The 26,180-nt window shown below is 45.3% G+C and overlaps 1 protein-coding gene across 1 annotated transcript in view; it reads right to left on the bottom strand.

Annotated features, from left to right (window-relative positions):
* The window catches only part of LOC126456317 (E3 ubiquitin-protein ligase lubel), a 464,483-nt gene that overhangs the window by 219,741 nt on the left and 218,562 nt on the right, over nt 1–26,180 (bottom strand). Inside the window, exons 4-5 of the mRNA XM_050092068.1 lie at nt 5,825–5,976; nt 610–753 (exon numbers count right to left, since the gene is read on the bottom strand). Coding sequence (XP_049948025.1) covers nt 610–753; nt 5,825–5,976 — 296 coding nt within the window. The remainder of the gene's footprint in view (nt 1–609; nt 754–5,824; nt 5,977–26,180) is intronic.

The following is a 26,180-nucleotide window of genomic DNA, read 5'->3' as shown; positions in this document are numbered from 1 at the left end:
GAACACAGCAATTTGAATAAAATTTGAAACTGTAAAATTATTTTTATTCATAAGTTATGCCAATTTAAATATATTGAATTTTTCAGAAAGTAGTGAACCTTTCGACATTTATCCTACAATGTAGTACGCAATTAAATAATTTATCACGATTTTTTAATTATGCAGATCTTGTCAAAATATTGTATACATGTGTGTACCATTAACAGTAATCACAACCATTTTATCATGCTAACCTATGCAAATAACAGCAATGCATGACATGTAGTGCAGTTTACATACAGGTTTCTAAAGAGCAGCAATATGATTTGTATGATATTCAGAATTTCCTGCATATACCTCATTTCTTATGATATATACCGTGGAACATGTGTAGTCAGATGCAAGACGAAGCTTAAAAAGTAACTGGTATGTTTATGGTAAATAGTTCACGTTTCTAGGCACGAGCCAAATGCAGTGTGATGATAGATTCTACGGTAAAGAAATGCTGTTGTCTTTAAAAGTGGAAGCTGTTTTTTGATGAGGAGGTAGGTGTTCAGCTCGTTTGAGGCAGAGAGGCGGTACCAAAGGGAAGGCAGTGTCCTAGCTGAGGGCGCAGCACTGGCTGCTTACCTGGTGCACTGCGTGTGGCAACGGTGAGCTGGTACGACTGCCTGGGCGCTTGTTGCGACGTGGGGGCGGCACGGGGGCGGCGCTGTGTTCTCCCTTAGGGGGCAGCGGCGGCCGGAACGTGTTGAAGCGGTTCAGGTCCAGCGGCTGTGGACCACCAACATAGGATCCTTATTACACAGTACATTTAAAGATACAATTATGTCATCCTCTCCCCAATCCCACTCTTTAGCCTGACACACCTTATGTTTGCAAAACACACACACACACACACACACACACACACACACACACTGTTACACTGTCCATACTATATGAGAATGTATACAACATGAGTGCAGCTGTGAGTCAGAGCGTGCAATGTGGCTTGCTCTGGGCTGAATAGTACACTTTATCTTAAAAAGTGTACAATGATATCAACACCGAATAGATTCAAAGACATGTCCAGCTGTCACCGTAGCTTCATACACATGCACACCATTCAGGGGAATGTAAATCGGTATAGCTATAATTCCCTAGAGAGTTATAATGGCCACCACAATGTTCTTCATGCTTAGTTTTGTTACCAGCTAGGGTATATACGGGCGTGAACAGCAGCCGATGTTGAGAGATCACTGAAGGACATGGAGATACCATGAACTCGCGTGAGACAGTGTTATCAGCACAGGAAACAGTTTGGAAGAGGCATCATTGTGCAGTCGGCCGAATAGTGAAAAAACCAGAGTTGTAGGGCATTCGGATGTGATGCTGGTGCAATGTTGAGCTGTATGGGAACGTGAGGACAGGCAAACTCGTCATCAAAGTTCCAGTCGACCATGACTGACTATCACAAGGGAGGGTAGCGATATTGTGCCCAAAGCACATTGTTAACCTTTCACATCTGTGCCTACCATCCGAGAACATGTAATGGTCTCCCTGCCATCTCACAGCATTGGTCAGAGACTGTCAGCAGCCAGACTGGGGAATTACTGTGTCATGTATAGGCTGCTGTTAACGCCACAACACAAACAGCTGCGTTTGGGTACGTGCCATGATAAGGAAGCATGGTGTGTTGATGAAGTGCATTGAATTGTGCACGTCATGAATCTGTTTTCTGCACTGCCATGGATTACCACTGTCCGTGAGCGTGGTGGTGACCTGAGTAGAGGTCCAATTCTTCTAACGTTTTGGAGAGGCACAGCATTGTCACTACTGGTGTCATGTTGCGGAGAGCCATCGGGTATTGCTACAGGTCAATGGTTGGTAGTGATTGAGCGAAGTCTGAAGACACAAAACTACGACAAACACCAAGCGTCCTTACGTGTTACCTCTTATGCGACAGAATCTGCGTGATGTTGAGGTACTCCCAGTAGCAATCAGGATCCACAGATCTGTCCCCAATACGTGGAACAAGCTTGGACATCAACTCTGTTTCAGTACCAGTGTCCAAGGACCAGTTATAGCAGTTGTGGACCAGCTTGCCTCAGGAGGACATACAATGGCTTTATGAAACTCTTCCAAACGAAATCATAGCAAGCATTTAGGCCAGATGCGATGCAACGACATACTGAACAGTGGGCTCATACTGGCAAGTTGTTCGGAAATCTGATTCAATATTGTAATCTCTGAAATAGCTTCACATGATTCTCAACTGTGAAGATACGTTTTGTTTCCTTATCTCCTTCTGAATGCTTCTGTTTTTTATGCTGGGCAGTGTGCATTAAACAGTCATATTGTGTGCCTATGCTACATCAGTTATTTATTAATACTATTGCGGTGTATGCAATAACTACTACATGCGTTTTTTTATCTATTTGTTGCTCACATTGTGGTCGTGATGTCAACTTGCATGTTTTATTAGTCTTATCCCTTTTCTCACTGTTGCTGAATATAAGAAAATAAAAGAAACAGAAAGGCCATTAACAGCGAGCATCTTAACACAACAAGTCTACTGTAGTCTACTGCTAAGGAAATACATTACTGGACATTAAAATTGCTATACCACGAACATGACGTGCTACAGACGCGCAATTTAACCGACAGGAAGAAGATGCTGTGATAAGCAAATCATTAGCTTTTCAGAGCATTCACACAAGGTTGGCGCCGGTGGTGACACCTACTACGTGCTGACATGAGGAACGTTTCCAACCGATTTCTCATACACAAACACCAGTTGACCGGCGTTGCCTGGTGAAACGTTGTTGCGATGCCTCGTGTAAGGAGGAGAAACGCGTACCATCACGTTTCCGACTTTGATAAAGGTCGGATTGTAGCCTATCGCCATTGCGGTTTATCGTATCGCGACATTGCTGCTCGCGTTGGTCGAGATCCAATGACTGTTAGCAAAATATGGCATCGGTGGATTCAGGAGGGTAATACGGAACGCCGTGCTGGATACCAACGGCCTCGTATCACTAGCAGTCGAGATGACAGACATCTTATCCGCATGGCTGTAACGGATCGTGCAGATACGTCTCGATCCCTCAGTCAACACATGGGGACGTTTGCAAGACAACAACCATCTGCACGAACAGTTAGACGACGTTTGCCGCAGCATGGACTGTCTGCTCGGAGACCATGGACTGAGGTTACCCTTGACGCTGCATCACAGACAGGAGCGCCTGCGATGGTGTACTCAACGACGAACCAGGGTGGACGAATGGCAAAACGTCATTTTTTCGGATGAATCCAGGTTCTGTTTACAGCATCATGATGGTCGCATCCGTGTTTGGCGACATCGCGGTGAACGCCCATTGGAAGCGTGTATTCGTCATCGCCATACTGGTGTATCACCCAGCGTGATGGTATGGGGTGCCATTGGTTACACGTCTCGGTCACCTCTTGTTCGCATTGTCGGTACTTTGAACAGTGGACGTTACATTTCAGATGTGTTACGACCCTTGGCTCTACCCTTCATTCGATCCCTGCGAAATCCTACATTTCAGCAGGATAATGGACAACCGCATGTTGCAGGTCCTGTACGGGCCTTTCTGGATACTGAAAATGTTCGACTGCTGCCCTGGCCAGAACATTCTCCAGATCACTCACCAATTGAAAACGTCTGGTCAATGGTGGCCGAGCAACTGGCTCGTCACAATACGCCAGTCACTACTCTTGATGAACTGTGGTTTCGTGTTGAAGCTGCATGGGCAGCTGTATCTGTACACGCCATCCAAGCTCTGTTTGACTCAATGCCCTGGCGTATCAAGGCCTTTATTACGGACAGAGGTGGTTGCTCTGGGTACTGATTTTCAGGATCTATGCACCCAAATTGCTTGAAAATGTAATCACATGTCAGTTCCAGTATAATATATTTGTCCAATGAATACCCGTTTATCATCTGCATTTCTTCATGATGTACCAATTTTCATGGCCAGTAGTGTAGTTAGCGGATAACTAGTAACAGACAACATGCAGATGTGAGGTGGAGAGGAACGAGGAGAGAGACTGTGTCTTCCTTTGTGCCTCATCCCTCACAGGCATTCTTCTCAGCTGCTTACTACACGCACACACACACACACACACACACACACACAGAAAAAACTAACGGAAAGGGAGGAATCGTTGATTAGATTGCAACACTCATTGCACACAAACAAAACAAGAGGCACGAAGTGAACAAACTGTGCTACGACAAAAATCGTCACAGTTCTCGCAATATAAATCTGAAATTATTGCCAAATCAGAAGTGAATTGTTTCACATAGTTTGGCTAACGTAAACCGATGTGTGAAAACAAGAACATAAAAAGGCTTGACACGAATATGTCTCGAACTTCTGTAAGTGAATTGGAAGTGCACTCTCTAACCTAAGACCATGTGAGATTAAATTCAGGTTTTGCCAGGAGAGAAGAGTAATTGCAAGTAACGATCTATTCATGTAACAACTGGCCTGTTACCCATTACTTCGCCGAAGTGTGCCAACGAACATACATTGCACACACTTCCTCCTACCTCCCTCTCTGTCCATTTCCTCCACCTCCCTCCCCTTTTTACATTGCAGTCTTCCTCCATCTCGTTGTCCTCCACCTCCTTCTCCCTTTCTCTTTCCATATTATCCTCCTACTTCTCTTTGTGCATCCTTTCTTCCTCTAGTTCCTATCCATCTCCTCCTGACCGCTCTCCCAGTCCATCTCATCCTCCCTCCATCTCTCTCCCCATTTCCATCTCAGCACTCTTCCTTGATCTATCCCGTCCTCTCTTCTCTTTCTGGTGGAGGCTCTGTATTGGTGTGGGGCGCGTGCGGTTGGAGTGGTATGGGCCCCTGATATGTCTAGAAACGAGTCTGACAGGTGACACGCACATAAGTTTTCTGTCTGATCAACTGCATCCCTTCACGCGCATCGCGCATTCCGACTGACTTGGGCAATTCTGGCAGGAGCCCCACACGTCCAGAATTACTACAGAATGGCTCAAGGAACACTCTTCTGAGTTTAAACACTTCCGTTGGCCGCCAAACTCCCCAGACATGAACATTATTGAGCACATATGGGATGCCTTGCAACGTGCTGTTCGGAAGAGGTCTCCACGCTCTAGTACTCTTACCGATTTATGGACAGCCCTGCAGTATTCGTGGCGTCAGTTACCTCCAGCACTACTTCAGACATTACTCGACTATATGCCATTTCGTGTTACGGCACTTCTGCTTGCTCGCGGGGGCCGTACTCTATATTAGGCAGGTGTACCAGTTTCTTTGGCTCTTCAGTGTCTTCTTGAGTCAAATGAAGAAGTTAAGGGACTCGGCAGTGGGATGGGTCTTTTACAGGCTTAGCGGAAAGGTCCTACAGGAATGGGATCCATTCAGGTTGGGTTCGAAAACATTTATCCACACAAGCGTCTTATCATTTGTCGCCCTCGCCTGCCCCTCCTCCCCCCTCTCTCCCCCGTCCCTCCTTCTTTTCTCTCGTACACTTTTACCAGGGTCAGTTTTCGCTACTAATTGTGATACGCACTGTACATAAATCTTGCACTTGGACGCCCCTAGCACCCCTCTTAGCCTGGCGCCTCAAGGGCCGCTACTAACTGTGACTCGTCCTGTGTAAGAAATCCCTTTTAGCTTGGAGCACCAAGCGGTGGTTTGTGTCGCTTGGGCCTTTTTTCCGTAAAAGTACAGTGTTTTGTTACCATGTCTTGCAGTTTTCACCTTGACTTAGCATACACGATTGTGGCCTGTCACTGTGTTCACACGATACGTTCCAAGATAAGAACTTGGTCAGCAGGGTGGATAGCCAGCAGACGTACCTTCCTGTGGTGGGTCTGTCGCTTGGGGTGCCTGTGGTACATGTCGTCGCAGCTGTAGCAGAACACCTGGCTGGAGCACTGCTCGCAGCGCACCGTGGGTTCCGAACAGCCGCACAGGTCGCAGTGGCGACCGTCTCCTCGCTTGCCCTCTCCTGCACAAACACAAGAAAAAAAGCACAATCAGCCACTCCTCGCTCGTCGCATCGCTATGGATACGCTAAATAGGGTACAACAGCAGATAGCTATTCGGCTACGTTTTTTTGTGTTTACAAGTTAATCAGTAATGCTTTCAAATGAAAGCTCCGCCATTTGACTGTGTAGGTAGCTTATTCTTCAATACAGTCAAGGTCTAGGCCTTTGTCCATTTGCAAGTACCACAGTGTTGTGCATTATCACTCTTCAGTAACGATGTCACTGTCGAAATATATTAAATTTTGTTATATAATGCATGAAATGACGATAGTTTCATTTAAAAAGTATTACATGACCGTGGCCGCAAACCATGGTAAAATTATAATCAATAACGCTTTATCTTCTATTATATATTATTTTCTCATGACCCTAAAATATTTTCTCTGTTTTCCCTATTATATTCGCGTTGAATGTAACCAAGTTGCTATCGAGAAAATTCTTTTGAAGATTGTTGGGTAGAGACCAGCGGAGAGACGATCTGAGTGTGCAAGAAGGGGAGGATGTTGGTGACGCAGGAAGACGTCCCAACCAAGCTGCTGGACTGCGCCTTCCTTTTTCTTTTCCTCGTGTTAGTTGCGCGCGTCTGTATTTTGTCGCTTTCAATAGCTTGTTCGTGAGCAACCACGGTCAGCCATTTTTCTGCTTCATGCACTGCCAAGTCTTGGTGAGAAAAAGACGAGTGGTTCAGTGTAGGTTTTCATTCACTAATGTCTTATAAATATGTATTAAAAGGTAAACAACATTTAAGAAAGAAAATTGTCAATACAAAAAACACTTAAAAAGATTTTATAAGGGAAGTTGGGTATTACAATTGCAGCACCGCACTAAATATAAATTTTCTCATGAAGTTTGTTGCAAACAATCTACTCATTATCTGAAGTAATAAAGGCCTGCGTAATTACAGTAGTAGTAGACTCCCTACTACAATTGGTTTTAGCTAACAATGAGGTGAATTGTACGGTTTCCAAAACCTTTAGCCGGCCAGGGTGGCCGAGCGGTTCTAGGCGCTTCAGACTGGAACCGCGCTGCTGCTACGGTCGCAGGCTCGAATCCTGCCTCGGGCATGGATGTTTGTGATGTCCTTAGGTTAGTTAGGTTTCAGTAGTTCTAAGTTCTAGGGGACTAATGACCTCAGAAGTCCCATAGTGCTCAGAACCATTTGAACCATTTGAACCAAAACCTTTGACCATTTGTCAAATTATATAAAGTACATGACAGGTAGCAAAGCTAAATACGTACAGAAGTCTATATGTATAAAAGTCAACATGTACGTGTGCCTAACCATGAATTAATTTAACAGGCTGTAAACTTATTCATTCCACTTCAGTACTGCATGTCTTACAAATGGTCCGCAGAACATCCAACTAGCAAATTATTATCTTGATGCAGTGTTTCTGGTCATTTCAATCACGTCTGCAAGGTATCAAATTTACTCTCCGAAAATATTAGCAATTAGGGTGATCTATGTTGGAGACATTTTGAATTCTTTATAGAATTATCCACATAAGCCCGTGTCTGTAAAAATACTTATTCTGACTGACTGTTCTGCGTTAAACTATTTTACTTGAGGTACGTACCGTGTATGCAGTCTCTGTACGCTCACTTGCGGCATTCGTTTGCAGGATTCTGTAGTGCCGGTCTACGAGACGTTTGCATGCTATTACTGCACACGACCACAGCTTCCAGAAAACTTGAATTTAAACATGCGTGATCGATGGATCACAATCAAACACTTCGCTGCTCAACTTGACGTCTCTGTTGGTATTGCTGACACGCTCGTCCACCAATTGTGGCTCTCAGAAGTGTGTACCTGCTGGGCTCCTCGCGCCTAACAGAATACCGTAAAGAGCATCGAAGGTCCATCTGTGTGGGCTTGTTTGCACTTTAGAGGGTGATACTTGACAATTTTTGTGGAACATCGTCACAGACGGTGACATATGAATTCATTACTTCATGACTTCGAACTGCAATCGAACCGGTAATTCATGGAGCGCCACACCAGCTCTCCTCCGAAGAAAAAGTTCAAAGCCACACCCTCAGCCGGTAAAGTCATGGCAACCGTCTCCTGTGGCTCTGAAGGGGTTATTCTGTTTGATGTTCTCCCTCGCGGTGCAACGATCAACTCTGAAGTGTATACTGTGCTACCTTCAGGAAGATGAAGAAGCGACTTCAACGTATTCATTGCCACAAAAAAGCGAACGAATTCACCTTCTCTATGACAACGCCAGACCTCACACACAACTTCACAAAACTTCGTTGGACTGTTGTTCCTCATCCACCCTACAGTTCGATGGTGTCAACTAAAATGACTTGCACCAGGCGACCGGTCTACGCGACGGGAGACCCTATCCACACGACATTACATTTCGTTGGCTCCAACTCGACCAGTAGAACGGTACCATGCGGACGTAAAGTCCCTCCCAGTAAGGTGGTGTAAGGCCGTCGCATTGAACGGGAATTGCGTCGAAAAGCAGAGTTTTGTAGCAAAAGGAGTGAGGAACAATATGGTGTATTAAAATCCTGAATAAAACCAACCTGCTTTCAGAAAGAATTGTGTTGTATTACTTATTGAATCCTCTTCGTAGAAACGAAGGTCGATAACATTGGTAGGATGTACCCTCTGGCTTGCACTTTACAGTGGCTTGCAAAATTGAGATGTAGATGTAGATACGCCATGCACAGTTTTCTGGTTTACAAAAGTGATCTTCGAACAGAGCACGTTTCGCAACATAAAACGTGCAGCGCCGCGGATATAAACGAGTGAAGCGAAGAGGTGTACGGGATGGAAACGGATCGAAGGCCGCCAGAGGACTTTATGACCACTTAACAGCAACCAAGGGCGGCAACCACTTTGCTCAGCCCATATCGCCTAACGCGTCCCGCCTTTAATGTCGGCTGCTGCTTCGTGGCCACTCCCTCAAATTTCCCGGGAAACAACCAGCAGTTTTCTGGATGGAATTAAAATCGAAAAATTTCGTATGAATAAAAAAATACCTTCTGAACATGTGTGTCTGGTTAACTCAAGTCTTAATAATTTTAACCACCAACGCCATACAAACGGAATGCAACAAACGTCAGTGTGGTATGAAATGGTTGCACGTGCGAGGGATTAGACTCTCAGCTTAACGACAAAAAAGAATAAAAAATAAAACACTATCTACATGCTGTAGATAAGAAAAGATTACGTCTCAAGTTTCTCATAATGAAATCGCATTTGAATGTCGTTTATGGAAAGATCGCATTACACCTCGTGAAGGTAAGAGAAACGTCTACCAGCACGTGACAGAATTCCGCAAGATAGCGGTCCGTCAAAACAGTAGTTTATCAGTCCACGATATCGCTACTCGCGTTAGCCCGGTTTCCCAAGACTGTCACGCTAATATGGAATCGATGTATTCGGGAGGACCTTATTCAACTTATGAGTGTAGTTCTCCTGCTCAGTAACATCCAAAAATACACTGCCAGAAAAAAATGAAGCACCCTCAAGGGAAAAAAAAATTGGAAATTTGTGATAAGTTCTATAGGACCAAACTGCTGAGGTCACTGCTTACACACTACTTAATCTAACTTGAACTAATTTACGCTAAGGATGACACACACATCCATGCCCAAGGGAGGACTCGAACCTCCGATGGAGGCAGCCGCGCGAGCCGTGGCAAGGCGCCTCAGACAGCGCGGCTACCCCGCGCGGCCACACCCTCAAGAACAACGTCATTTTAATGACAAGCGACGTATCAGATACTTCATCGTTGTAGCAGTATATGATAATTTCAGATCAAACAAAACACCCATGTAACAGTGAAATGTGCCCAAATAGTCACATGAATACACAGCGTACCCCAATCTGGCAGCAAAGCAGGCGTGTATTCTCTCATTCAAACGATCATACAGGTGGCCAATGGCATCCTGCGATAGATTGTCTCAAACATGTTGCGCTTTTTGTTTCTTTTCGGCAAAGATTCTTGCAAGCCCTCGAAAATGATTAAGTTCCTGATTCATCACGTTCTATACAGGTTCAACTTGCGAGTTGTTTGGTGATTCTGCTGGCCAAGGCAGTTGTTGTACACCACGACCAGCTCGTTGCGTCGCAGCAGTCGCAAGTAGACGTGCATTGTCACCTTCCTGCCGAAGAAATGGAGGTAGCATGATGGTATAATGTAGCGGGACCTAGTTACTTGACCTTGCAAAAACAGAAAATGAGACTGGAAGTTGTAACTAATGCCCCTTCACCCTGCTTCCTCTCCCCCCCCCCCCCCACCCACACACACGCACACCACACACACCATCAAGCCTCGGGTGGGACGTGTGTGTCGTGGGTGAAGGCGGCTCAGCAAGTCTACAACTTATACGTGTAAGTCCATCTCTAACAGAACCCCACTCTCATCTCTGAAGACAACGGAGCAACATTCCTCTCCTGGATGATGTTCGGTCGGCCACCGGCGCTTTCACAATGCGTCGATCTTCAAGTGCGCCCGTCCTACGCTGACGTCCAGAACCTGGTCTACAGGTGCCGAAATGTTCCACAGATGGACCATTTGAATACCCTCTAGGCGTTGATGACCGTGACAAATGAATCAATAACTCTGCAGCCCCTTGGTATGCACATATTATACCCTGGCGCTACAAAACACAATACTTTTGGGTGTTGCGTTTTTTTCCGGAGGTGTGCTACATAGACAGCAAAGTTCTTAGATGTGCTTGATTTTAATCAGCGTTGGTAAATTGGTCAGAGAGCTACGCAAAATAGGCAGAAGGGTTATAGGATGTGTGTGTGTGTGTGTGTGTGTGTGTGTGCGTGAAATCTTATGGGACTTAACTGCTAAGGTCATCAGTCCCTAAGCTTACACACTACTTAACCTAAATTATCCTAACGACAAACACACACATCCATGCCCGAGGAAGGAATCGAACCTCCGCCAGGACCAGCCGCACAGTAGGATGTGAGAGGGTGAATGTTCACTACTCTTGCAGCGCTGACAACACAAGAGTGCGTGTATCTCGTACCAATCAGTTACTATCACGTAAATTTCAAATGGAACTAACATGAATTCGTGAATGCGCATTATAGAGACGGTCATCTTCAAATGCTGTACATATTTATAGCACAGAATATGAAATTACATTAAGACTGTTGTAATACAACGCTAAGAGCAGAAGAGAAAATTATTTTTCAAAATATTTAGTAAACATTTGTGATCGTGCTTCATACTGCATAGTGCATTTAGACAAAAGTATCATCCGCTGACACAGACGACACAACAACACTTCGTAGGCAATTACAGTGTGACAAATTTGGGGTCTGTGAGTGTGGCAGCAATGTGGAACAGAGAACAGTTGATACGAAGTGGCCCGAATGGTGCAGACTTCTAACAATCAGTACTTGGGGGTCAGCGGGCAACTTATCGCGCCCTTACTATAAGTAGTACAACACATTAATTCACGTCTACTTTCGGGTGAAACATGCGGATTTTGTTGTGGGACACCGTGGAATATTCTCGCTTCAGCCCCTGCAGTTTCATGAAGTTTCGATAGGTTGCTGCACTATACGTAGTCTTCAAAATGGCGTCTGTAACGGAGGTGCGTTCCAAGCAGACAGCTTTCATAGAGTTTCTTTTGGCGGAAAACCAGAGGATCGCAGGTATTCACAGGCACCTACAGTATGTTTATGGAGACCTGGCAGTGAACAAATGCACGGTGAGTCGTTTGGCGAGGCTTTTGTCATCATCACAACAAGGTCGCTCAAACCTGTCCGACCCCTCGTGTGCAAACCGGTCGCACACAGTTGCGACTCCTGCAATGTCGGGTCGTGCGGACACTCTCATTCGAATTATAAACACATCGCTGCACAGCTGAACGTTTCTGTTGGTAGTGCTGACACACTTGTCCACCAGTTGGGATACTCAGAGGTGTGTGCTCGCTGGATTCCTCGCCGCCCAACAGAAGACTATAAAGAGCAGCGAAGGATCACCTGAGCGGAATTGCTTGCGCGTTACAAGGCCGATCGTGACCATTTTTGTCGAACATCGTCACAGGCGATGAAACACTGATTCATCACTTCGAACCGGAAATTAAACGGCAACTACGAAGTGACGCCACGTCACCAATAGTTCGAAGAAAAAGTTCAAAACCACATCCTCAGGCGGTTAAGTCATGGCGACGGTATTCTGAGACTCTGAAGGGGTTATTCTGCTTGATGTCATGGTACAACTATCAAGTCTGAAGTGCATTGTGGTAACCTCAGAAAAATGAAGAAACGACTTCAGCGTGTTCGTCGCCACAAAAATACGAACGAACTTCTTCTCCGTGACAAGGCAAAGCGCCACACAAGTTTGTGCACCTGAGACGATCTTACGAAAATTCTTTGGGCTGTTTTTCCTCATCCACCCTACAGCCTGGATCTCGGATCCGACGTCGACCACTTGAATGATACCATGCGAACATATTGGTATGCCCAGTAAGATGGCGTAAGGGCGTAGCACTGAACGGAGATTATATTGAAAGGATGGTGTATTAAATACTGAATAAAATCAACCTGCGCTCAGAAAAAAAAATGTGTTGCATAATTTATTGAACGCTCTTCGTATGGACAGTCTGTTGAGGGGCTCGTAACACTAATTTTTGTAGGTTATCAATTGGTAATAATATTGGTAAATATGCGGCCTACGGTGCCGCCCCGCGATGTCAGTATTAGCTCTTCAGCAAAAATGTTTGACGACCACTGCTTCAAACCATTAGAAGAAAGGGACTCCTTCCCAGGTCGCTGCCATACTTGCAAGTGACAGTCTCCAGGGGGATGGTGCAGAACCACGATTCATCGCTGAACACAACACTGTGCTATTCATCAGCAGTCCAAGCTTCCCGGTCGCGGTACTACTCCAAACGCAGTCGTTGTGTTACGTTCTTGGGTTGGGCATATGCATGGGTGTTGTGCCTATGCATGGGACTGTAACTTTTCAGTCCGCCTGCTGCTAGTCTTCAACCAATGGTGCGGGATGACACAGAATGTTGTAGGGAGTCCATTACTAGTTCTCGGACGGCAGGCGCATATTTGAAGGGATTACGATGTGCTTGATGCACAATACAGCGGTTCTCCATTGTGGCGATCAGACATGGTCGGTCTGAACATTACCCTGACGCTGTCATGCAGTCCAAAGCTGGGAACTTTCACATTATAATGCCCAACAAATCTGGATACTGCTCTATTCGACCAGTCTACCAAATGGAGATCCACAATGACGCCCCTTTCAAACTCTGTTACTTGCTGATAACGTCGTGTCATACGAGAACACGTCTTCGTTCCCTTTAAAGTCATCACTCTATATCTGATGCTGTCCGCACCCCCTTATACACCCTGACAGGCCTGGTAACAAGAATCAACTCTAACAAGACTAATGCAGTCTGGTGGTTCTTCTACATCTCACAGAGAAGTTGGGATCCGACTATGTTTTCTGGGCGCCTCACTTTTTTTGTCATTCAGTGTTATGTGACATTACAGTCAAAATTTCGGAGACAAGTTCGTGTTTCAAGACGAAACGCACTAGTATGCCGTGGTCGGCACGTGAACACTTTCCAGCTGGAAAGGAGGCAGGAGGTATGGATCAACTGAACGAAATTTGCAGTCGGTACCTGCTGATATGGATGCAATTGAGCATGTCTGGGACCAGTTGAAACTTTCAGTGCGTTGTGGCTGGTAGCCTCTTCACGTGTAGCATGATCTCAAGTGGGCCGCCGTTGAACAGTAGGAGGAGCAGTATGTAGAAAATCTTGTGGACAGCACTGCAAACAGTACCCAAGCATGTTATACTATCGGTCACGTTAATGTGACTACCTGACAAAAACCTGAATAAGAACCTTTGGCAGCCCGGAAAACCGCCAGACGCACAGGAAGAGAGTCAGTGTAGTTCTGGAAGGGAGCAACAAGGATGTGGAGCCTTGTCGACTCCAGTGCCGAGGCCAGATGCGCTAGGTTTCTCGGTTGAGGATCCAGGGCGCAAACAGTCCAATAAAGCTGGGTTTACCTCCCGTGACTTTGGTGGCCACGGAAATATGGTCAACTCATCCTGGTTCTCTTCGAACCACGCATATACACTGCGAGCTGTGTGACACGTTGCATTGTCCTGTAGGTAGATGCAATTGTGCTGAGGAGAAACAAATTTCGTGTTGAGGTGGACATGGTCCCCAGGTATAGATACATATTGGTGTTGATCCATTGTGTTTTCTAGACATTACCCGGAGAATGCGCTCTGGCCTGGACCAGCCGACGATTGCTGCAGGGTGTTTGCTTTCAGACGTTTCACGCTGTAGACGACAACCATCTGCCCGATGGAGCATAAAACGTAATTCATCTGAAGAAGCCACCTGACGCCACACAGTGGGCGTCCAGTTGCGATACTGGTGTACAAATTCCAGCCTTCGTCGCCGGTGAACAGCAGTCAGCACTGATGCATGTCTGCTACGGAGGCCCATACCCTGGAACGTTCACTGAACGATCCTTGAGACACTGTTGGTGGGACCTTGCTTCATCTGTGTGATCACTTGCTCAACAGTTTCATCTCAATTCGTCCGTGCACCTCTCTGCAGCTGTAGTTCATCATAATCATCTATAGCCGGCCGGAGTGGCCGAGCGGTTCTAGGCGCTACAGTCTGGAACCGCGCGACGCTACAGCCGCAGGTTCGAGTCCTGCCTCGGGCATGGATGTGTGTGATGTCTTTAGGTTGGTTAGGTTTAAGTAGTTCTAAGTCTAGGGGACTGATGACCTCAGAAGTTAAGTACCATAGTGCTCAGAGCCATTTGAACCACTTGAACCTGACATGTATAGCCCTTGATGCACCACAGTTGCCTCGGCGCAGGTTTTTGATAGGGCAGTTTTGCCATCTACGGTATACTTTAACCATGGCGGTACGCGAACAGTTTACAATCTTAACCATTTCATGCTTCTGCCCTTGGCTCGAAAGCCAATGATCCTGCCCTTTTGAACGTGAGATAAATCACTTTGTTTCCACATAACAACAACGACTGTACTGTCTTCCGCGTCCTGCCTGACATAACATACTCTCTCATACTACTGCTGCCACCTCCCATCTGTGAGTGCTTAATGCACGTTGTCGTCGAATATAGCCGGTGGTCATATTAATACAAGACTGTGTATAATGCACAGGTGCAGCAAACCGCTATTGAATGTTGTGCATCAGAATATTTTGATTTTATACATGTGCGAAGCGCAGCTTTCCTTTATCTTGTTTAATATTTCGTTTTTATTTCTTAGTTCTTTTTGAGTTTCATAAAGCTTGATCTTCGATTGCTCCTCGACCTAAACTAAGCCCACACACATTATGAGATATGGAGGTGATGCAAATCTGATTTGAATTGTTTGTGTGTCAGATAGAACATTTCGTGAAAGTGGAATTCCAGGGATATAACTGCCATAAATTGATCCTTGTTAGTTGCAGTGGGCTGGGCGCGGTAGCTTCGCCGGACTACCTCAACCAATAATTGAAAACGCTTCCATGTTGTCAGTGCTCTGTAGACTGCTACTGTTTCCGCCTGCAGCCGCTAGCGTTTCGTAGTTGAAAGCTGACAATGGCGCTGCTAGCTGTCAGGGATCGTCTTAGACCAGTCTGGTTTAGAAAACTGCCAAAGTTGTAACTCTGGCTGTTTTCTACATTAAACTGCTTCACACAAGTTGCTGTCTCGATATTATTCCAGTGTGCCGGAAATCGATCAACCTTCGTAGACCATCTCGACTACAGTAGCTTTTGCAACTGGAGAGCCCGCAGTCTTTGCCGGGAAGTGAGGCCTCAGGACAGCGGCACCCACGCGCCTCCAGATTTACCGAGAGGCCGGCGGCAGACACGTGTCGGCGATTTAAGAGATGCCCGCCCGTCTCTACATCTACATCTACATCTACATTTATACTCCGCAAGCCACCCACCGGTGTGTGGCGGAGGGCACTTTACGTGCGACTGTCATTACCTCTCTTTTCTGTTCCAGACGCGTATGGTTCGCGGGAAGAACGACTGTCTGAAAGCCTCCGTGCGCGCTCGAATCTCTCTAATTTTACATTCGTGATCTCCTCGGGAGGTATAAGTAGGGGGAAGCAATATATTCGATACCTCATCCAGAAACGCACCCTCTCGAAACCTGGCGAGCAAGCTACACCGCGATGCAGAGCGCCTCTCTTGCAGAATCTGCCACCTGAGTTTGCTAAACATCTCCGTAACGCTATCACGGTTACCAAATAACCCTGTGACGAAACGCGCCGCTCTTCTCTATCTTCTCCGTCAACCCGATCTGGTACGGATCCCACACTGATGAGCAATACTCAAGTATAGATCGAACGAGTGTTTTGTAAGCCACCTCCTTTGTTGATGGACTACATTTTCTAAGGACTCTCCCAATGAATCTCAACCTGGTACCCACCTTACCAACAATTAATTTTATATGATAATTCCACTTCAAATCGTTCCGCACGCATACTCCCAGATATTTTACAGAAGTAACTTCTACCAGTGTTTGCTCCGCTATCATATAATCATACAATAAAGGAGTCTTCTTTCTATGTATTCGCAATACATTACATTTGTCTATGTTAAGGGTCAGTTGCCACTCCCTGCACCAAGTGCCTATCCGCTGCAGATCTTCCTGCATTTCGCTATAATTTTCTAATGCTGCAACTTCTCTGTATACTACAGCATCATCCGCGAAAAGCCGCATGGAACTTCCGACACTATCTACTAGGTCATTTATATATATTGTGAAAAGCAATGGTCCCATAACACTCCCCTGTGGCACGCCAGAGGTTACTTTAACGTCAGTAGACGTCTCTCCATTGATAACAACATGCTGTGTTCTGTTTGCTAAAAACTCTTCAATCCAGCCACACAGCTGGTCTGATATTCCGTAGGCTCTTACTTTATCAGGCGACAGCGCGGAACTGTATCGAACGCCTTCCGGAAGTGAAGGAAAATAGCATCTATCTGGGAGCCTGTATCTAATATTTTCTGGGTCTCATGAACAAATAAAGCGAGTTGGGTCTCACACGATCGCTGTTTCCGGAATCCACGTTGATTCCTACAGAGTAGATTCTGGGTTTCCAAAAACGACGTGATACTCTAGCAAAAAACTTGTTCTAAAATTTTACAGCAGATCGACGGCAGAGATATAGGTCTATAGTTTTGCGCATCTGCTCGACGACCCTTCTTGAAGACTGGGACTACCTGTGCTCTTTTCCAATCATTTGGAACCTTCCGTTCCTCTAGAGACTTGCGGTACATGGCTGTTAGATGGGGGGAAAGTTCTTTCGTGTACTCTGTGTAGAATCGAATTGGTATCCCGTCAGGTCCAGTGGACTTTCCTCTGCTGAGTGATTCCAGTTGCTTTTCTATTCCTTGGACACTTATTTCGATGTCAGCAATTTTTTCGTTTGTGCGAGGATTTAGAGAAGGAACTGCAGTGCGGCCTTCCTCTGTGAAACAGCTTTGGAAAAAGGTGTTTAGTATTTCAGCTTTACGCGTGTCATCCTCTGTTTCAATGCCATCATCATCCCAGAGTGTCTAGATATGCTGTTTCGAGCCACTTACTGATTTAACGTAAGACCAGAACTTCCTAGGATTTTCTGTCAAATCGGTGCATAGAATTTTACTTTCGAATTCACTGAACGCTTCACGCATAGCCCTCCTTACGCTAACTTTGACATCGTTTAGCTTCTGTTTGTCTGAGAGGTTTTGGCAGCGTTTAAACTTGGAGTGAAGCTCTCTTTGCTTTCGCAGTAGTTTCAAAACTTTGTCGTTGTACCACGGTGGGTTTTTCCCGTCCCTCACAGTTTTACTCGGCACGTACCTGTCTAAAACGCATTTTACGATTGCCTTGAACTTTTTCCATAAACACTCAACATTGTCAGTGTCGGAACAGAAATTTTCGTTTTGTTCTGTTAGGTAGTCTCAAATCTGCCTTCTATTACTCTTGCTAAACAGATAAACCTTCCTGTCCTGCACTTACAGAGCCGAAAAGTTCGGGTCTGTTTGTTATCAGTGGGTCCAAGATGTTATCTCCACGAATAGGTTCTCTGTTTAATTGCTCGAGGTAATTTTCGGATAGTGCACTCAGTATAATGTCATTCGATGCTCTGTCCCTACCACCCGTCCTAAACATCTGAGTGTCCCAGTCAATATCTGGTAAATTGAAATCTCCACCTAAGACTATAACATGCTGAGAAAATTTATGTGAAATGTATTCCAAATTTTCTCTCAGTTGTTCTGCCACTAATGCTGCTGAGTCGGGAGGTCGGTAAAAGGAGCCAATTATTAACCTGGCTCGGTTGTTGAGTGTAACCTCCACCCATAATAATTCACTTGAACTATCCACTTCTACTTCACTACAGGATAAACTACTAGTAACAGCGACAAACACACCACCACCGGTTGCATTCAATCTATCCTTTCTAAACACCGTCTGTGCCTTTGTAAAAATTTCGGCAGAATTTATCTCTGGCTTCAGCCAGCTTTCTGTACCTATAACGATTTCAGCTTCGGTGCTTTCTATCAGCGCTTGAAGTTCCGGTACTTTACCAATGCAGTTTCGACAGTTTACAATTACAATACCGATTGCTGCTTGGTCGCCGCATGTCCTGACTTTGCCCCACACCCTTTGAGGCTGTTGCCCTTTCTGTACTTGCCCGAGGCCATCTAACCTAAAAAACCGCCCAGTCCACGCCACACAACCCCTGCTACCCGTGTAGCCGCTTGCTGCGTGTAGTGGACTCCTGACCTATCCAGCGGAACCCGAAACCCCACCACCCTATGGCGCAAATAGAGGAATCTGCAGCACACACGGTCGCAGAACCGTCTCAGCCTCTGATTCAGGCCCTCCACTCGGCTCTGTACCAAAGGTCCGAAGTCAGTCCTGTCGACGATGCTGCAGATGGTGCTAGCGAGACTGGCAGTCTTCACCAGATCAGATAGCCGCCGGAAGCCAGAGAGGATTTCCTCCGATTCATAGCGACACACATCATTGGTGCCGACATGAGCTACCACCTGCAGTTGGGTGCACCCTGTACCTTTCATGGCATCCGGAAGGACCCTTTCCACATCTGGGATGACTTCCCCCCGGTATGCACGCGGAGTGCACATTGGTTTTCTTCCCCTCTCTTGCTACCATATCCCTAAGGGGCCCCATTACGCGCCTGACGTTGGAGCTCCCAACTACCAGTAAGCCCACCCTCTGCGACCGCCCGGATCTTGCAGACTGAGGGGCAACCTCTGGAACAGGACAAGCAGCCATGTCCGGCCGAAGATCAGTATCAGCCGGAGACAGAGCCTGAAACCGGTTCGTCAGACAAACTGGACAGGCCTTCCGTTCAGCCCTCCGGAATGTCTTTCGCCCCCTGCCACACCTCGAGACGACCTCCCACTCTACCACAGGTGAGGGATCAGCCTCAATGTGGGCAGTATCCCGGGCAGCCACAGTCGTAGTCCGATCGGGGGATGCGTGGGACGAGCTGGCCGTCCCCGACAAACCCCCATCCGGACCCCCACAGTGATGCCCATTGGCAACAGCCCCAAGCTGTGTGACCGAAGCCAACACTGCCTGAAGCTGGGAGCAAAGGGATGCCAACTCAGCCTGCATCCGAACACAGCAGTTGCAGTCCCTATCCATGCTAAAAACTGTTGTGCAAAGAACGTCTGAACTAATCTACAGAGAGCACAAACAATTCGACACAAGATTTAAACGGTTATTAAAATACAAGATTGCCTAGTAAATGCAGTAATGCTGCTACTTGCGCACTGCTGACACACTGCTCGTCGGTGGAAGGAGACTACGCGATTTTACACTATTCAGGTACTAAAACGCGATGCTACAACTCTCAAATACTATAATACGCCCGAAATTTATGAATTAAACAATGCAAGTACCAAAAACACGCAAAGAAATTAAGAATTACACTATGTAACAAATAAGTGAGCTAAGAGTATACGACTTGCTGCTGGCAGCTGCTTATCCAACGGCGGCAGGGAGCACACTGGCTGTGACCAACCGACACTGGCCGTTCAAAACAAAAACAGAAGACAGACGACTAAGCGAATTTACACTATTCAGGTACTAAAACGCGATGCTACAACTCTCAAATACTATAATACGCCCGAAATTTATGAATTAAACAATGCAAGTTCACTGGCGACAGCTCGCCTCAGGAGTAGCCCGAGTCTTCTTAGTAAGATCGTGAACTCGTATTCGGGAGAGCAGCGATTTGAATCCCCGTCTGGCAAATCAGATGTAGATTGGCGTGAGATGCATAAAACGCTTAAGGCACTTGATGACATGGAGGTTAGCCAGTCCAGGATCGAATCCACGTGACGGATTAATGAACAAGTGTCCGGGACACTAGTCAGCCTCAGGTTGGTTTTTAAGTAGATTTTCAAGCTCATGACCCCCCAAGCTTTGCCCCAGAAAATACGATGCAGAAACAGTTACAGTACCATAACACAATGAACAAAGTTCGCATGTTTCTCGGACATATGACGCACAGGACTTTCGGTAGGTGGGCTTTTCACTTTTTTTTGAGGGGGGGGGGGGGGGGAGGCACAGCCCTGGATATATTACCATATTTTTTGGGCCCAACCCAGGATATCTTTTTGAAATGACTTAAAAGTCTCAACAGTTTACTTAAACATTAAACTTCACTGATTCATGGTTACGTAACATGATCAATCAGTGCAGGAGGCGATGTATAATTTTCTTCCTGAAACCAGTTTATTTGCCAAGATCGCTTGCTATTTAAACATAATTACTGGATTACCGGTTTCGGTAGTATGAATTGCCATCCCCAGATTCATAAAACCGGGAGTGGTAATTACACCATACAATGCTTACCCCACTCTGTCACACGAGAATTATACAGTACGCATAAAAAAGTTGAGACATTACAGTGACACGTCACTGCCACATGAGGACTATACATTATCCATAAAAAAGTCAAAGCGTTACAATGACATGTCGCTTTAATGCCTCGACTTTTTTATGCATATTGTATAGTCCTTGTGTGATAGAGTGGTGTAAGCACTGTATGATGTAACTACCACTACCAGGTTTTGTGGATCTGACAAGGGAACCTCCCCATCGCACCCCCCTCAGATTTAGTTATAAGTTGGCACAGTGGATAAGCCTTGAAAAATTGAACACAGATCAATCGAGAAAACAGGAAGAAGTTGTGTGGAACTATTAAAAAAATAAGCAAAATATACAAACTGAGCAGTCCATGCGCAAGATAGGCAAAATCAAGTATAGTCTGAGCTCAAGAGCGCCATCGTCCTGTGGTCAGCGTGAGCAGTTCCGGAACGAGAGGTCCTTGGTTCAAGTCTTCCCTCGAGTGAAAAGATTACTTTCTTTATTTTCGCAAAGTTATGATCTGTCTGTTCGTTCATTGACGTCTCCGTTCACTGTAATAAGTTTAGTGTCTGTGTTTTGCGACCGCACCGCAAAACCGTGCGATTAGTAGACGAAAGGACGTGCCTCTTCAATGGGAACCGAAAACATTTGATCGCAAGGTCATAGGTCAACCGATTCCTCCACAGGAAAACACGTCTGATATATTCTATACGTTCGATCCCTTAAGGAACTTTCTGATTCCTTACAGTTCAGAAAATATTCATTGACCTTGTTATTGAAGTCGCGAGCTATATTTGCTGGATTCGTATTGCCCACAGAATACATCTCACGTATTTAATGCACTCTCGTCCAAAGTAGCAAACAGTCAACTGCCACCCAGGGAGCCTCGTTAGCAGGAATACTCTCTCTTCCGTGCGCTGTAGTCGACTGACGTCGTATGTTTCAATGCTTGTTTAGGTGTAGCGTCCCCATACTACGGCGCAGTTACCTCGCATCTGACGGACGGACGGACAGATAATAATTGTCTGAAAATAAAAAATTAAACTTTTCACTCGAGGGAAGACTTCAACCAAGAACCTCTGGTCCCACAGCTGCTCACGCTAACCACGGGACCACAGCGCTCTGCGTTCAGTTTTTCAAGGCCTATCCACTGTGCCAACTTATAATTAAATCTGAGGGGGGTGCGATGGGGAAGTTCCCTTGTGAGAATGGGAACACATATTGCCGAAACTAGTAATACAGTACCTGTGTTTACATAGCGGTCTTGGCAGATAAACTGGTTTTCAAAAGACTAAAATACTTCGTTTATTCAGTTGTAGTTTTTACTAGACATAACAATAATTACCTCGGTTTTGGTTCTAGCGGAAAATTTTGGGTCGTATAACTTTCAACCAGTTTAGCTGTAAGGACTGGTGTTCTGGAACTGAGTTCGTGTCCAGCTGTGTGGTATGAAAATGTAGCCTTCTTAGGTGCACATCCCAGACCATTGTTGTTACCATCCTTGACTTTAAACAAATCTATATTTCCCATGTATAGCTGTCTTCTCGTGGTCTTTAATACCACCATTTCCTTTATGTACAAAAAAAATAAAATCTGTTACGTACTGTGCGGTAAAGAGTTTCACTGTTACTGTCATTACACAGTTTCAAAAATTTGTGTTCCTGTTGCAGGTTAAAATTATACGCACATTTTCTTTTGCTCATTTCTAAGCGAAAAAGCAAAAACCCAATACAGACAAAATTATCAAAAACGTGTAGAGGAGTTACTTCATTCAAGAAAACACCATAAATACATTGCCTCTAATGTGTCGCCAAATGACTAACAGTAAGTGAAAAGTTGTCGCAAAACCGGTAGGCTCGCTTCTCCATCGGCGTCAGCTCTTGCTCCAACGTCGGCTGAAAGAGGCGCGGATGTAAGAGAATATTTAAAAACACAATGTCGAACATGTGGGTCTAAAATAAAAGAGGGTCGTCTGCAGTCATAAAATTCTCTAACCCCGGACACTCTTGCAACCCTGAGCATTATTCCGGGCACCACTAAAAAATCAAGACTGCCTGCCTTAATCCCGGACGTGTGATAGCCCTGCCCTTTGGTTAACCGACGACTAAGTAGTCATGAAGGGGCGTCCGGGAAAATAGTTGGAACAAAATAAACTTGAGGACGTCGTACGATGTGACAAATGCTCTATAAGAGAGAGCTTAAAGCAAATGTCGGGATAGTTCCATTACGATGAATCTCTTTGGGGCAGAAAAGCTTCCGTCTATAAATATGCAGAGATTTAGAAAGCACCGCTTGTGGGGAACTCAGCATGCCCTTTAAACATACAATATCCTATGAACCATAGATCAAGAGCAACAGGCAGATTCTATATCTCCTGATTCCCTGAATGCGTTTGACACAGTGCCCCACAGCAGACTGTTAACGAAGGTCCGAGTATACGGACTCGGTTCTCAGATTTATGAGCGGCCCGAGGACTTCTTAAGAAATAGGACCCAACACTTAGTCCTGAACAACGGGTGTTCGTCATAAACAAGGGTACCGTAAGGCTTGCCTCTGGGAAGTATCATAGAAGCTCTCTTGTTCTCTACACACTAAGTTACAGGACGAATGGTCAGTATTCAGGGAAATTACAGGAACGATCATCGAAGCAAAAACGTCTAGTAAACATGGGCTAGAAAATGCGCATCTTAAGAGCTGAGCACTTCGATACTGTGAAACATATCTCTCTGACTGAACAACTGCTCGTGGCTCTTATGGTATGCATTTCACAGCTAATGTGTACTAGCTATTTATTTATTTTTTGTTTGGGTCTATAGTACATCCTTCTAAAATTTGGAAATCAAAGACGTTTCAGTAGAAGCGAGTTGTTTCACAGTATTGAAGATGAAGACGTGCTCATAGCTCTTGAGGTATGCTTTTCAAAGCCCATGTTTACTAGACGTTTTTGTTTCCAATGATCGTTCCTGTGATATCCTTGAAAACTGACCGTTTCTCTCGGGACAGCTTGTAACATAAATGATCTGAGAGACTGGGTGTGCAGGAATCCTCGAATGTCTGCTGACGACGCTGTAGTGAGCAGGGAGTCTCGTCGTTGAGTAACTGACGGAGCATAGAGAGTGACTTCTACAGAATTTCTATTTTCTGTGATGAATGGCAGCTTGCCCTGAATGCAGGAAAATATAAGCTAATGCGAATGAATAGGAAAAGAATCACGTAATGTATGAACACTGCATTAGTGGTGCGCTCTCGATACAGTCACGTTGATTAAGTATTCAGGCCCAACGTTGCATAGCGATATGAAATGGAACGAGCACGAAAGATCGCGAGTAGGGAAGGCGAATGGTCGACTTCGGTTTATTAAGAGAATTCTAGAGAAGTGTAGCTTATCTAAAAAGGAGACTGCTTATAGAGCCCTAGTGCAACCCATTATTCAGTGCTGATCGAGTGTTTGGGATCCCTACCAGGTCGGACTGAAGGAAGATGTCGAAGCAATTCAGAGGCGGGTTACGTTTGTTACCGGTAGCTTCGATCAAGACGTGAGCATTACGGAAACCCTTCGTGAGCTCTCGCCAACATATATACTAAAGTGACAAATGTCGTTGGATACCTCCGAATATTGTGTCTGTAACAACCCTACCACAACAAAGGTAAAAAATTATTTATGATTGTAGTGTTGCTCACGCTGCTAAATATTGCATTTTCGGGAAACAACAAATTTATATCATGTGGCAGGTGTCATTAGAGCACAGTTAATAAAGTCATTTCTTGAAATAATGGATAAACTAGGCACTCATCTTTTCGTGTTTCCCACGCTGGTCTCGTTGTGCACTCATGGCTTAATCGTCGAAAACCTAGGTAGTGATGATTCCAAGCTCGGATGCAAAGAGGCCTAGGTGTTATTCTGCGATATTCAAAAGTTTTATAGATGTGTTTCATAAACCATTCTTGAAGATTAAACTTTTGCAAGTTAGGACAATGGTGATGTAAAAAAGTAATCAGCACTCCGAATTTAAGTTTAAATTCTTTTTTATTACTTTTGTTGCTATATCACGTAACTCGTTCCAAAACATCACTCCAGAATATAAAACATACTTGAAAATATCTTCCTCACTGTTAAAGTTCATATTTCATAAACTGACTACAATTTGCGTTTTTTTAACATGACGACCAAAGCTTGACTCTCTAATAACCGCTAACGCGCCCAAAAATCAGAATTACAAGTACGTCAAAGATCATAGTGACAAAAGAAAGAATACATATCGATGTATCGAAGTACCTCTACAATAATGAAATCAAATCTGAATATTGTCACAGAAATATGTTAACTATTTTGCAGAAACACGGTAGAATATTGCTGGTATCGAGAGGTTGAGGTGAGGTGCCGTAATGGTTACGTAATTCAGGTACCATTACATGTCTGACCTCCTTTTGCCCGGCGTAGCGCAGTAATTCAATACGGCATGCACTAATAAAGTCGTTGGGAGTCCTCTCCTTAAACAATGAGTCATGCTGCCTCTATAGCTGTCCATAATTTCGAAGGTGTTGCCGATGCAGGATTTTGTGCACGAAATGACCTCTCCATTATCCCTTAAATGTTCGATGGGATTCACGAGCGCTATCTGGACAATGCAACCATTCGCTCGAACTGTCCAGAATGCTCTTCAAATCAATCGCGAACAAATGTTGCCCGGTGAATTGGCGCATTGTCATCCATAAAAATTTCATCATTGTTCCGGAACATAATGTCCATGAATGGCTGTAAATGGTCTCCAAGTAGCTGAACATTCAGATGACCCACTCCATTCCATGTAAAAGCAGCGCTCACCGTTATGGAGCTCCCTTCAACTTGCACAGTGCCTTGCTGACAACTTGAGTCCATGGCTTCATGGGCTTTGCGTCACACTCAAACCCTACCATCAGCTCTTAAAGTCGGCACTCATCTTCCAAGTCCATGGTTTTCCAGTCATCCAGGCTCCAAGCAATATGGTCAGGAGCCCATGAGAGGCAGCGCAGGCAACGTCGTGCTGTTAGCAAGAGCACTCCTGTCGGTCGTCTGCTGCCATAGTCCATTAACGCCAAATTTCGCCACACTGTCCTAACAGATTCGTTCGTCGTACGTCCCACATGATTTCTGCGGTTATCTCACGCAGTGTTGCTTGTCTGTTAGCACTGCCAACTCTACACAAACGCCGCTGCCGATAGCCATTGCGTTGTCCGTGGTGAGAGGTAATACCTGAAATTTATTCTCGGCACACTGTTTTGAGCTGATGCGCTGCTGGC

Source organism: Schistocerca serialis, chromosome 2 (assembly GCF_023864345.2).
Source record: "Schistocerca serialis cubense isolate TAMUIC-IGC-003099 chromosome 2, iqSchSeri2.2, whole genome shotgun sequence".
In the NCBI taxonomy this organism is placed as follows: Eukaryota; Metazoa; Arthropoda; class Insecta; order Orthoptera; family Acrididae; genus Schistocerca; species Schistocerca serialis.
Note: the sequence above shows the minus strand (reverse complement) of the source record. Positions and strands in the feature narration are given on the sequence as shown.